The 14,461-nt window shown below is 36.4% G+C and overlaps 1 protein-coding gene across 7 annotated transcripts in view; it reads left to right on the top strand.

The window, feature by feature from the left end:
* Positions 1-14,461, top strand: part of tjp1.S (tight junction protein 1 S homeolog) — a 247,470-nt gene that overhangs the window by 58,178 nt on the left and 174,831 nt on the right. For all 7 annotated transcript variants that reach the window (XM_041586751.1, XM_041586748.1, XM_041586747.1 and 4 more), the window contains exon 2: positions 3,643-3,775. In XM_041586751.1, the coding sequence (XP_041442685.1) occupies positions 3,643-3,775 (133 nt within the window). The remainder of the gene's footprint in view (positions 1-3,642; positions 3,776-14,461) is intronic.

Genomic DNA, 14,461 nt, shown 5'->3' with positions numbered 1-14,461 from the left:
TTCAAAATGCATCAGTTAATAGTGCTGCTCCAACAAAATTCTGCACTGAAATCTATTTCTCAAAAGGGCAAAAAAATTTTTTATATTTAATTTGAAATCTGACATGGGGCTAGACATATTGGCAGTTTCCCAGCTGCCCCCAGTCATATGACTTTTGCTGTGATAAACTTCAGTCACTTTTTACAGCTGTTCTGCAAGTTGGAATGATATCACCCCCTCCCTTCTCCCCCCCAAGGTAACCAGATAGCAGCTCCCTAACAAAAGATAACAGCTGCCTGGTAGATCTAAGAACAGCACTTAATAGTAAAAGCCAGGTCCCACTGCGACACATTCAGTTACATTGAGTAGCGAAACAACAGCCTGCCAGAAAGTAGTTCCATCCTAAAGTGCTGGTTCTTTCTGAAAGCACATGACCAGGCAAAATGACCTGAGATGGCTGCCTACATACCAATATAACAACTAAAAAAAATACACTTGCTGGTTCAGGAATTACATTTTGTTTGTAGAGTGAATTATTTGCAGTGTAAACAGTGTAATTTAGAAATAAAAACTACACCATAAAAATCATGACAGAATCCCTTTACGCAAATAATTCTAAATGCTTTACATTATTTCCTTTTTCTCTGTAATAATAACACAGTACCTTGTTCTTGAGGGTAACTAAGCTGCATAAATCCATATGGGTTAATTTAATGTTAATTTTTTTTTTTTTTAGCAGACTTTAGGTATTGCGATCCAAATGAAGACATTACCCCTTATATTGAATCCACAGTTCCCAGGAATTCTGGATAGTAGATCCTGTTCCTCAAAGATAACTGGACTGGAATACTTAATGAGAAAGCTTGTATATAAAATACGGACTAATAAGTCTCTTACAGCACATGGGTGCTGTAATATTGCCATTCACTTCTTACCCATATCTTCCACTATTGTAGTTCTCCGAATTTTAGTTTATGACAGAGGTCACGTATTTATTACTCTTTAATTTTACCTACAATTTGTCTTTCCTATGTGTAAGGAAACATTTTCTTATCTGTCCACAGATCCAGAAAATGCACATACTTGGGGTGATATTCCAAAGTAAAAGCGGAAGACGCAGGCACATATACTGAATTAAAACCTGGTTTTAACTTGGAGATAATGCAGCTGAGTTATAAGAGAATACATTTTATTTGTTTCTTTGCATGATTAAAATTTTTTTAATTCTGAGCAACTTTCCTATACACATTAATTACATTGTGTAATGGATTTAAAGTTATATGTAAATGTAATTGATGTTAAACAGTATCACCAAAATTGAAAGTGTTGTAAAGTAATGAATATATATTATACTGCAACAGTACATTATGTTTTAATGACTTTGATACACTTTAAGTTTTTGGTGTTACTGTTCCTGTAAAAGCAATATATGTTGACATTCTCTGTACGTGTGGTTTTGACTCCTTAAACAATATTGCAAGTTAGCTGATTAACAGACCTGGAGGAAAACCGACTCCTGTTACATTGATTTATGAGTCAAAGCCAAAGAACGAGACAGATATATGCTGCTTTTAACTTTCTAATTACATTGATATACATGTTGAAACAGTTTCAATAATATATAATTTAAAGTTGCTTAAAATAATATTTTCTCTCAATATGCAAACCGTTTTTGGGTAAAGTTCCCCTTTGCATTATAAGTGATGTGCACTCCTTCTTAAGTTATTATTGTATGATTGATCTTACATTATTTCATACAAATTTACATACAGCTTTGTATGTTATTTCTCTAACAAGAACAAATTTCACTAAAACTGCTCAATAATTCAATACAATCTGACTTCCTTTGTCACTATTGGATTGAGATCTTGCATTGGTATAAACTGACCTGTTGAAGAGTGCATCTATTATTGTTCTGCTGTCTCCTGCAATTTATTCCATTATTAATCAGAGGAAATCTTCTCCCATTGCTTTCATTAACCTTAAGTAGTGTCTAGTTCTGATTCCATTAGGCATTATCATGTCAAATAAATCCATGAACTCAGTGATAGTGTGTGGCTCATGACAACATAAGCTGAGAGTTTTATGCGCTGCCCATTGCATAGGAACCCCCTGGTAGGGTGATTTGTTATCTTTATTGGCTCTCATCTACTTGTATAACTGAAAAGGCATTCTGCATGGGCTTAGTAGAATCTGGGGTATTAGCACCCATTAAAATCTTACACATTTTTTGGAGTTGCCCCTCAATGATAAAAAAATGCAGAAAGAGAGAACATCGACTTGATAGTAAAAAGTAGTGAAGGATATGGTACATTTAGTGGGATAAACATTCCATGGGCCTAATATGCACCTAAATGCTAATATTAAAGGCAATGTCCACCTATATATTGAAAAAAAAATTATAATAAAAACTTTATATTTGCACGGAAGTTTTTAATAGTCATTAATTAGAAATGTAGATAATTTTAAAGTTCTTTGCAGATGTCATTGCAATAGGTAGTTATTCCAGTCTGTCTTTAGCAATTTGGTTCACTCGATGCCAGAATAGAGAAACTCTGCTTAAGACAGGACTCACATAGTGATTGCCACAATGCCTTGCACTCCAGTTCTTCTTCTTGTTAGGTCTGTTAATCAAATTTTATGCAAGGCATTGTGGGAATTGTAGTCTTGGCTGAGGGAGAGCTGAGTCCCTATATCATGTATCAATGGGAAAGCAGGTCAGGCAATAGTAAGAGATACTGTTTTTTAATAGCAATTACATTTAAAAATAACTTGTATATTATAATTGTATAATGTTTATTATGGAAAAAAATGTATTCTCTGTCTGGAGATCACTTTTAAAGTGTTTGTAATCAGCAGATAGACAACCTTTCATGAATAGCAATAGCTGGGTAAGTCTGTGATAAACATGTGGGAACCTGAGGAAAAACAATTGAGAATCCCTGCTACTAAAATGGCTTTTTTCCTTTGCTTCTTGAGCTGATGATTTGTTGGCTGCCTGGATTATTTTTACAATTAGAATTTTTGGTTTACTGACTCCATACTAAATTTACTCCTGAACTTCCTCTAGACATTGACATACAAATTCATGGATTCCCCAAAGCCCAATATAAGATAATATTATTATATTAATAATATATCATCTTGGCTGCTAAAAAGCAGTAGATGGGATAATAAAACAATGGAAAACAGTACACCTAGGGAGAACCATCGCAGTTGAAACACCCTTACCGACCTACAGCCAATTGATATGATTGGGAAATAAACTGCTAATGGCAGGCACGAGTGCTGTCAGCATGAAACCCTTAAGCAGTCCTAGAGCTGCCATCTCACCCACTAAAACCTGAGTGTATTTTCTCATGGTAAATCCTGGACCATCCTTTCCACATACTAATGCTGAATTAGCTTTTCATTTCGATGCGTTCTAAATGGCCACGCTGATGAAGTCTGCAGGGTAAGAGGGAAATTCTATCAAACATTTCACTCCCAACTGCACCCTAATGTCTCAGTTTTTCTAGGCCTCACAACAAACCTCATAACTATACTAATTCTAATGAGTCATTTTCAAACTGGAAATACATTATATATTACATTATATTGCTGCTATTTTGGAATGAAGAATACTGTATGTCTTTACACTAAGATGTTTGATATTGTTTACAGGGTCACTCCGTCATCTGAGAACCCCAATGCTGCTGCATCCAGTACGAGTCAGGGAAAACCATCTCTAAGGAGAATTAAGGGACGGATCCACAGAAGCAAAAGCTTGGATAGCGTTGAGCTCTGCGATTTTAATGTAAGTGTCTAGAACATTCCAGTTTTTAGAAGATTTGTTATATGATCTGTTTTTTTTTCTTGGTAAGTAGGTTCTATTTGAGTATGTTTTCTTTAACTTAACATTTTGCTTATAGCAACTTTGCCTATTGCCTGGTCCCCAGGGTTCAAAGTGCGAACCTTAGCTGAGAACTGGTACTATGTACCCTTCTTTTTCCTTCAGACACGTACGGTGTGCCTTTCCATACAGAAATATTGCACAATATGTATTTCTATTGCTTTCTTGCAGCTTTAAAGTTCTGGATGTTTTTTTTTACATTTTTGGATTTGTTTATATGGAAGATTTTTTGGGGAGATCCTGTATTCAAAGAGAAAAATGCCACTTGCAAACTTATTTATTTTTTTTTTTTTTAAATCCTCTTTGTGTCTATTTATGTTTCTGTTTGATTTGCCTATTATTTTTCTTTCTAGAATAGGGTCATGTAGAATTGACATCTTCATTCTCTCTGTACTGTATTTTCAAATTGTTGAACCAAACCATTTATTAAGCAGTGATATTGTGTCTGTCAAATTAAATCTTTCATGGCAAATACGAACATTCTTACATGTTTCCAATAGTGGTCTAATTTACATTATATGTATATATATATATATATATATATATATATATATATATATATATATATATGTAATATTTTAAACTTTCACTTGTGTGATGTGAAAGTAAGATATGCAAACTAGTGATGTGCGGGCCGACCCGATACCCGCGGGACGGGCGGGTTCGGGTCGACCTTCAAATGCCGGCTTCTGACTTCTGGCTTTATAGCCGCGCGCCTGCTCGCCCTGCCCCTTTTGTGAAGTCATCGGTGGGTCGGTGCGTGTCTATAAAAGGAACCCGGAAGTGTGGGTGCGGGCAGGCTGAAGGCGGGCAGGTTAGGGTCGGGTGTGGGTCGGGAAAACATCACTAATGTGAACATCTGTCAGTGTATGTATTGCAACTGTCAGTCACTCAAAAGGAAAGTTCAGGATGAGTTTATCAGCTGACCTTAGGGCTACATTTTCCCGTCTTGATCTAAGATTAAAGTGAAATTGGTAAAAAGAGGCAAGTGTCTCTAGGTGCAGATGCAAGTGCCAATGGGCTGAATAATGCTAAGTTATGGGGTGGGTGGTTGGACACCCCTCATGTATACAGTGTGCCAATTGTAGGCAGGGCTGTATTCATGGGGCAAACACAGATATCTCTACTCCAATTTGGAAACAGTGTTCCCTAGGTAGCCAGGAGTATTTTAAGGCTTCTGTCGTATTAAATAAGTGCCATTCCTTGGCTACAAGGTTCCGGGGATGGAAATGCTGCATTATTTAGAGGCATGATTTTTTCATGTCAATATAATTTTAAATTTAGTGTTATTAAATTGACTATGTCTCTGTAAGGCTCAGTGACACTAGACACCAGGCAGAAGTTTAAATGGTGGGTGGGAATATAGAAAGTGCACAACAGAATGCTACTTCCCACCACCAGATTGACTTAAATGTGAAGCACTTGGGATGCCCAGCACAGATGTTTGCCATGTTTATAGCATGTGCTAATGCCAGGAGATTTACAGCACTACATATTCAATTCCGAACCCATAAAATCATGTGACTGTAGGTTCCATTTCTGTGATTTAGTTAATTTTCATATGCAAATTATTTGGTTGGGGATTCATCTAAATATTTTATAAAGGATTCAAGATTTGCCAAATTGAAAAAGAAAAGCAGATTTGGTGGCCCCCTACTCTGTTTTTTACAGAAATGCTCCACTTGCCTATGTCGGTTAAATAAAATGCATTTTTTTCGTAGGTGCCTGTGAATATTATTACAGATATTTTGCATAAGGTGTAAAGGGCACTATAGCCTTACATATTCCTGTTGAATTTGTTTTATGCTGGAGAATATAGTTTTAAATATTGTTTCATGTTATCTCTCTGTACTTGGTAAAAAAAAAATGGTAATAGCAACATGGGGTGTTTTGACCACCACTTCCCTCAAAATGCTGCTCTCGATCCGACACCACTAATACAGTTAAATTTAAAAGCACCGTATTTGATGCATATATGGATGCATATTGACAAGCGGACCTCAGTACTAAACCAACCAGTTCAGTGTTTTGGTGGCAAGGGCCATCTGTCACCATTCCATGTGTATCAGATGGGACACTTTACTTTCAAACATATTAGGATTGGCCATGATAGGTGGTGTTTTTCCCACCAGTGCTGGCCATGATAGGTGGTGTTTTTCCCACCAGTGCTTCCCATGGGAAGGCACTGGCAGTCAAAATGCTCCTGAAGGAATGGAAGAATGGAAGCTGACAAATGTCTGAAACTGCTGGGTGAGTCATCAGAAGCTATACAGACAGGGGTGCTTCGCCAATGAGGCAAGTTGAGGCTGTCGCCTCAGGCGGCAGTGCCCCACTAGGTACCAGGGGCAGCAAAAATGCTGCTTCTGGTACTTTAAGAGCGAATTTCCGGGGGAGGGGGGGCAGCAGCAACTGCTGCTGCCTCAGGCGGCGGAGGGGCCAGGATCGCCCCTGTATATAGAATCTAGGAATGAAAAATAGCTATACATTCACATATTATTTCTAGCTGATAAATAAAATAGGGAGTAAAAAAATGAAGGTATAGTGGCCCTTTAATTAAAAGTTGATGGCTAATTCACACGTCTGCAGTATTTCTCTAGGAACTTGATTTGCTAAAATTAAATGTACACTTCAGAGCAATAGAATTTGTTGTGGATCAGCGAATCTAGTAAAGTGCAGATGTGCAATACTTTAATTTGCATATGCCACACTATTTATTTAGCTGAATGTAAGCCACTCCATGCATGCGTATTATTGAATGGGCACTGAAGTGCAGTTTCTTAAAATGCATCGTGCCAGGTCTTTTTTTGTAACAAGGCAAGCCAAGAACCTTGGCTCACGGGGCACTTTACCCTAGATGCCCCTGGTAAATATAATAGTAGAGTGTAGAGAGCATAGTTGTGCTGCCTGCATTAGTGGTTCAGCCCTTACCCCATTCCATTCCAAATGCATAAGAGGTAAGAACATGGTGGGGGGTGAAAGATGGGCCTCACCAGGTCTGCGTCCTCAGGTGGTGAGAAGGTCAGAAACATCACTGCATCTTGTACATCAGTTCTGAAATGTACATACAATGGACTTTTTAAATGGCCAGAACTGGTTTGTTCTCACTTTCAAATTGGATGTTTTATGTCATCGTGATCAATCTCTGTGGCCACCAAGCTTGTGCCAACCCTTGACAGTGGCCAGATGTTGTACATTGCAGCAATAGCAAATATACCCTTACTGAATTATCAGTACATGGATATACCTATTCCAACATAGCTGGTGGTATGGTATTCCCTATACTTGCTATGAACAAACTTAGCAAGTTGTTTCTGTTATATTATGGCCCTGGAAAGCATTCATGGAATGTTCTAGCGATAACCTTCTAAGTGGTGAATTCAAGGACTTCTAAGGCTACATGAGGTTTCTAGTGGTAATAAGTCTAAAGTAATCTTGAAAAGTTTTCACTACTTATACAAGTGCCTTTTTTAGTTCACCTATCACAAGTATATACTATATATATATAAGGACCTGGATGAATAAAATACCTTCATAGGCCTATGAAAAAACTTACCTGGAAACAATACACTGATAGAATTGAACTGTAAATTAATGGATTTTGTGGTTGTTGCAGTACTATACCTAAAGTAAAAGCACTGGTGGTAGCAGCCAGATATATAAGAATATTCTGATGGTAATGCACTTTGTTATTTACTTCAAGGGTGTAGTATCTTTGTTTTGTTTGCTACAGGGGACACAACCTCCATCTAAGATATACCTGCATTACCTGGTTTTGAACTCTCTCCCCTTAGTCTAATTTCCTTGGGATTTGCAGTTTCCCCAGCATGTGCATGCGCTGTGAAATTCAGTGGCTTCAAATGTGTATGCATGTGCAGTGACATAATTTTCTCTGAAATGAATAAATAGAATGTGGAAATTATTTTCTCCAAAATACCTCAATGCCTCTGTTAAGATTGTTAAACTATTTCAGTCTTATTTCTGTAAGGACATGAAATACCTATCTGGCTTACATATTCTTTGAACTTCCTACTTTAGCTAACACTGGGCAATTTTGGTCCAATGCAGCAACACATAGCAACTAATCAGAGATTAATGGTTAATGCACTGATTATGCATAAGTTATATCAAAAGATATATGTCCCAAGGCTTCTTTATAGTACAAATAAATTATTTATTAATATTCACATTAAAAAAGTTTTTGGTTTCTTCTGTACTTTTGTATGTCTTTTTGAAAAAGTTAATAAAAAACAAATTTAAAAAAAAAAAAAAAAAGTTTTTGGTACGTACTGACCTCACATGGCCCACCTTATGCGTTTCGTACCCCCCGGCACCCAATCATAGGTGTCTCTGATGCAAACATGAACAAATGAGCTCTGTCTACTGCAATGCTAATCAATTTAATGTAATTACTTATATATTGTAAATGGCACATGGACAGCTAAGTTTCAATGATACATGCAGTTTTAGGATTTTGGGTCAGTCAGTGAACCTTAAATGCATTAATAATGCATTTTGATTTATATAAAATGACCGCAATGTATGAAATATTGGTAAGTGGACAGCTTAGGCAGTAGAGACTGGATCTGTAATTATATTATTAGAATGGGTCATTAAAATGTCTGTACCCTCTTGCTAAAATTAAAAACCTTACTTTGAAGCCAGACCAACCCTATACCTGCTAATGTATTCTAGCACCTGTATGGGAAGTGTTAGCTCTGCATACTAAGCTCAGGGAAGAGCAATCTCTTCCAGTAGCAGGTAAAGGCCTGGCTGGCTAGCAGCCATTGTTAATAATGCATACCTCCCATTATTTGGAAAATAGAAAGAGGGACAAAAAAAAATTGCAAAAACATTTTTTTTGAAATATGTCCGGTTTATGGCCACCCCCTAAATACCATATCCATTTTCAATTTTGGCAGGCTATGGAAAGTTTGAACACATGTCTGGGGGTTTTAAGGTCAGGTTTTATGTGTTATTACAGTTTTGCTAATAAAGGTGAATTGCCCTTTAAGTCTCATTTCTCCCAAGAGACCTGTTTATCTTAAATAGTTACAACTGTATTGTGGGCTCTCTGTCAAAAGCCTCTTATTTAAGCTTTAGAAACATATTTTTCTGGCTGTTCAGTGCATTAGATCAAAGAGAAACTCGTGACATTTAAAGGGGAACTCCGGCTTCCAAACCACAGTTTGATAAAAAGCCCCACATAACACAGAAACCCCTAATATACCCATCACAGTTACCTGTTTATTCAAAAAGTATTAAGAAATGCCATTTTATATGATGAAATTCAGCTGTTTAACATTTCTTCTCTTTCTGCATCATTTGAAATGAGGGAGGAGGGACTAAAACACTGATGTTACAAATTGTAACAACTTCTCCGCAGCTTACAGGCAGCATGCAGGAACAACATAACCCACAATGCATTGCACTATGATGTTCTGTTACTTATTGAAATCACATTTGCAGGGAATTGTGGGGTTAGGAGGATGCAGGCTAAGGACAGATGGCTGCTGATACAAAATAACAGTAGTCAGCCAGCTCAGCAAGTAGTCAGAACAGTAGTCAGCCAGCTCAGCAAGTAGTCAGATCAGCAGGAGAGCAGGGGGCTAGGCTTAGGGAACTGTTCCAAACCATTAAAAATCATGAAATGTCTGCAAATTTTTTAATCGATGAATATTGCAAAGTTGCTTGAAATTATGTTTACTTTTCAAAAAGCTTAAGTTATGTTTTTGTGGAGTTCCCCTTTAAGTAACAATCCTGAACTGAGGGTTCAGCTGTCAAAATCTGGACTGTCCCACAAAAAATGGGACAGTTGGGAGGTATGATTAATGGATGGGTGTGGACAGATGTGTGGGGCCTCTTGTGTCTAGAGTCAAGTCTAGCACCTGTATAGACAGGCATAGGCCTCAATTAACTCAAAATCATCAGGGAGTTATTGATCCAGTCTTGGCATTTTGGCCAATCCATAATAAAATAAATACATATTTTTAGGATTGTCAAGCTTATTTTGCTTTGAGCTAGGCTATTACAAACTCATTTTCTGTATCAGTCTACTGAGAAATCTTCAGTTCAAATCAGTAATATACTGTGTTCAAGCAGTGGTTATAAAGCTTATCCTTGTCTAAAGAATTGGATCTAAAGAAGGAATACGTAAATAAAATTCAAGGCTAAAGAGTTTTTTCCTTAATGCTGAAATGGATTTAAAGAGCTTATTTTTATGAACACTTTGTAAAGTAGTTCCGCTATGCAATTTCATTGTACAGAAGTGTGAGTAATCTAGACGTGTGAAGCATCATATAAAGCTCTTTATGAATTAATCATTGTGCTGTAAATGCCTTATGTTGACGGGGCTTCTATCCGATGCCATTTATTGATTTTACTGGCATTTCCCAGGTTATAACCCTGCACATTTTAAGGACGTGCCAGCAGGGTTATTGCAGCAGTGATAATGTTTTTTCTAACTTACCACTCTTGCTACCAATTAAAAGTAGCTGCTGATGGGGCATTTTTTGGAAGAAAGCATCTGGAATTTGGTGATACCTTTCATGGCACTTAGGGTCAGTTTACTAAAGTGCGTTAAAAATATGCGTACAAAATTTAGACAAATTTGTCGCCGAATATGTTTTCGCCAGTTTACTAACCTGCGGTAAATATAAATTTGCAAATTCTCTGGCGCAAGAATATGTTTTCGCCAGTTATCGCATTTGCTGAAAAAAACGCTACATACACATTAACACCTGGTTTACTAAACAGCAAAATGTGCAAAAGACAAAATTTACGCAAGAATATTTGCAAAATTTTACCGCCACCTATGTAGTGGTGTAAAAGTATTTTTTCGCCACAAAATTCTCAAGGGGCAGGAAATATCCCATAATACTTTTTTTTTTTTTTACCCATCATTCTTTGCTGACAGGAGAGAGATCTGTAGCTATTGCTTCTGCTTCTGCAACAGCAGCAATTTCAGCTCAGAGGCGTATTATGGGCAGCGGGCATCACAGTCCAAGGATTCGTCAGCCTCTACACTTTTTTGGTTTCATTGTGATTGGCTACATTAAACTGTGCATTTCTATGAAGCAAAGAGGTTGACTGGTATGATTTCTTGTTCATATGATTCTATTGGCAGAAGGGTTTATATGATTGGTGTTACTCTGGTAATGTTGTTGGATGGTATAATCATCAGTCAATAAAGTTTATGAGTTTTGAAGATGCATTTCTGGCCATAAATGTCTCAGTAAAAATTGCCATAATAACCACCATAAAACAAGACTATTTCATAGCATCAATATTCGCAAAAACGTAATTTGTTGTCAGAAAATTCGCAACTCGCTAAAATTACCGCTAACATAAGCTGGTTCGTTAACGACTTCTGATCGCATCGCTGTTTAGTAAACTTGGTCGCTGTAAATATTCTGGCGGAAAAATATTCTCAGTGATAACATGCGGAAACTTAAAGTCAAATTTACCGCACTTTAGTAAACGGACCCCTTAATCCCCAGTTGGGGATAAAGTGCCATGAAAAAGGTACTGTCAACTTGAAAAAAAATTTGGTATTACTGCTCTCAATTACGTAAAGGGTGTTGAAAGACATATAAGAACAGATAAATGTATTCTTCACCATCGTTCCATTTCAGTACTTGTTTCACATGCTGGCTATACAAGAAACTAGGGACTAGACAAGCCAGGTGTGTGACAACCCTGCTGCCTGGCACTGATTTGGCATCAGATCTTATTTTAACTAGGGTACAGTCTAAAAACACATGTTTGTGAGTTCACTAACTTACAAAACGAGCATATATATATATATATATATATATATATATATATATATATATATATATATATTACTGCCAGTAGTGACCAGTCAGTTTTAATGACATACCACCTGAATAAAAATATAAGTAATGTACATAACTTAAAATTTAACTTCACAATCAGTCTTCTCTTTGGACGCAGTAGTATCTAAATCCTAGCAACCAAATGACATTGCCAGTTTTAGTCTGGAAAGAGGTAGAATGTCTCTAAATAAATGTATTTGATTTTACTGAAGCCACACTACACTTGATTGCATCTACTTTCTGTTAAATAAAATTTACATATAGATAAACTGTAGTAAAATAGGTTATGAAGTTGCTATAATAATATATTGTATTTCCTCAGTAGAATTATTTCCAAAATGTATTTTATCTACAAGAACGGCAAGAATTCCTGGCACGCATTAAATGGGTTGTTCACCTTTAAGTTAACTTTTGGTATATTATAGAATGGCCAATTCTAAGCAATGTTTCAATTTGTCTTTATTTTTTTTATAGTTTTTGAATTATTTGCCTTTTTCTTCTTACTCGTTCTACCTTCCAAATGGGGGTCACTGAACCTATATAAAAACAAATATTCTGTAAAGCTACAAATTTATTGTTATTGCTACATTTTATTACTCATCTTTCTATTCAGGTCCTCTCCTATTCATATTCCAGTCTGAATAAAGAGCTAAATAGCTTTAAAGCCACAAATAATAAAAAATGAAAACCAATTGCAAACTGTCTCAGAATATCACTCTCTACATCAGTTAAATCAGAGTTGAACAATCCATTTAAGGTAAATGGGTGCTTCTTTGCTGCAATTTCTGCTGCACAAAACACTTTGGATTCTATGGGTGTTTTTTCACTGTGACTTTTTTTCTACGCAAAATACCTTTGGGTGTATGGACAAAAGTATTTAGTGGTTTAGTGAAAATATTCGCAGATGGTGAAATGTGGAATATTGGCACAAATCCATACCTGCCAAAAAAAATATATTTGGGTCTGTGGCGAAAATTATTTGGTGGTTTCATAAATCGTTGCCAATGGTGAAATTTGGAATTATTTCAGTTATCACTATTATTTTCTATTTTTCTCAACAGTTATATGGAAAATAATGACACCTTTTGGACAGAAAAACAATGCTTTTATTCATAGGAGTGCTATTATTATTATTATTATTATTATTAATTATATTTATCACATATTTGTAAATGGCAAACACAATTATCACCAAAACAACAGATGATATCAACTAGAAGTGCACAGTTAAATTGTACAGCAGCATGATTCAACATGATAATTGTGGGTCTGGTGTGACCCGTGTAGTGTCCATTTTTTAGTCAGCCATTACGTGGAGACAAAGTCAGTTTTTCCTTTGGGTTGGGGCATCATTGTCCTGATCTGCAGTATCATACAATCATACAATCTTCCCCAGTGCTCCTGTGGCTGGGTGTCATGACGCCCCTAAAATTTTGCCGCCCTAGGACCAAACCTTTGTGGCCTTGCCACAAATCGGGGCCTGCTTACACCTGGCCTCCGAATAAAGCTTTGAGTTTTCTGATCTCAATAATAAAATTAGGACAGTGAGACCGAGGAATGAAACGGAGATTCAGTTTGGCCATAATATTATCAACAGGAGTTACAGTATTTCAGCACATTATGTCATTAATAAATCTGATCGTTAGAACACTTTTAAGCCTGGGTTCAATCACAGCTGCAGCAAAGGTCCATTTGCCTGTAACAGAGACAACCTTATCTAGCACAACAGCTTTTGTCTGTGGCATGAGCATTGCGTATTCTTCCTATTATTTATTAATATGCCTTTAATCTTTCACTAAAGTGCTAGTCTGTCGCAGGACCTGTGCTAGACAGGGGGCTTGCATAAAATATCAAAGCAATCAAAAAGAGGGAAAAGTAAATGTCTCATTTTTATTCCGTTCAACAGAAAATATCAGTGAATGCATTAACCTCTGGTATTAAGACAGTGTTCTATTCTTGGCTCAAGGGTGGGTCAGAATAAAAACAGATCTTTCTAGGAAAACAGATTTGCTATAAGATAGTTCTGTATAGGGAACAAATAATATTAACACTACTTACAGGGGTGGGGTTGGGTATATATATCAGCTCTGGTCTAACTGCTTGACTTTTAACGACAATTGCAGAATGACTGTCTAGTATATTTTATTAGGTGATAATTGTATATATGTGTTAAACAGACCATGTCATTTTTAGTTCTAAATGTAGTATTTGTAAAGATGGAATAGCACCCTGGCATTGTAACATGGGCATTTTTATTATGGCAATTTTTATTTTTATTATGACAATGCATTTTCACCTTTCTGCTCTATTGGAAGATGCTGCTCGCTGCAGTGTAAATGTTCTGACATGTTCTTTCAAATAGGACCTTGCTGTCCCTTGAGTCTTGTGAACAAGAACAAGTATTAGCCCCAAATGAGCTCCTTTGTCTTGAATTCATTAGGCCATTGGATTTATGTTTGAAATGTTTGTACCCGTAGTGTTTATATTCTGAATCATAATGTCATTGCTAAATGGTTTCTAAAGTTACATTTGCTGCAGGATAAGCAGGATAAGCCCCACATGTTAAGTGCCTTTTATATCACTGAGTTATATGTAAGATCTTGCAACGCATGACAAAATTAAATTATTTGGAAGCAAAATTCGAAAATACACTTTTTACCATTTTACTTGAATTCGGAGTAGATCTATAAATATTAAATGTGTAAAAAATTCTGCTAATACATGCAATGTAAATAGTCTATAATATGCCTGTTGT

The sequence above is a fragment of the Xenopus laevis genome, chromosome 3L (genome assembly GCF_017654675.1).
Source record: "Xenopus laevis strain J_2021 chromosome 3L, Xenopus_laevis_v10.1, whole genome shotgun sequence".
NCBI lineage: Eukaryota > Metazoa > Chordata > Amphibia > Anura > Pipidae > Xenopus > Xenopus laevis.
The sequence above is the reverse complement of the archived record's forward strand: the minus strand, read 5'-3'. Positions and strand labels throughout refer to the sequence as shown.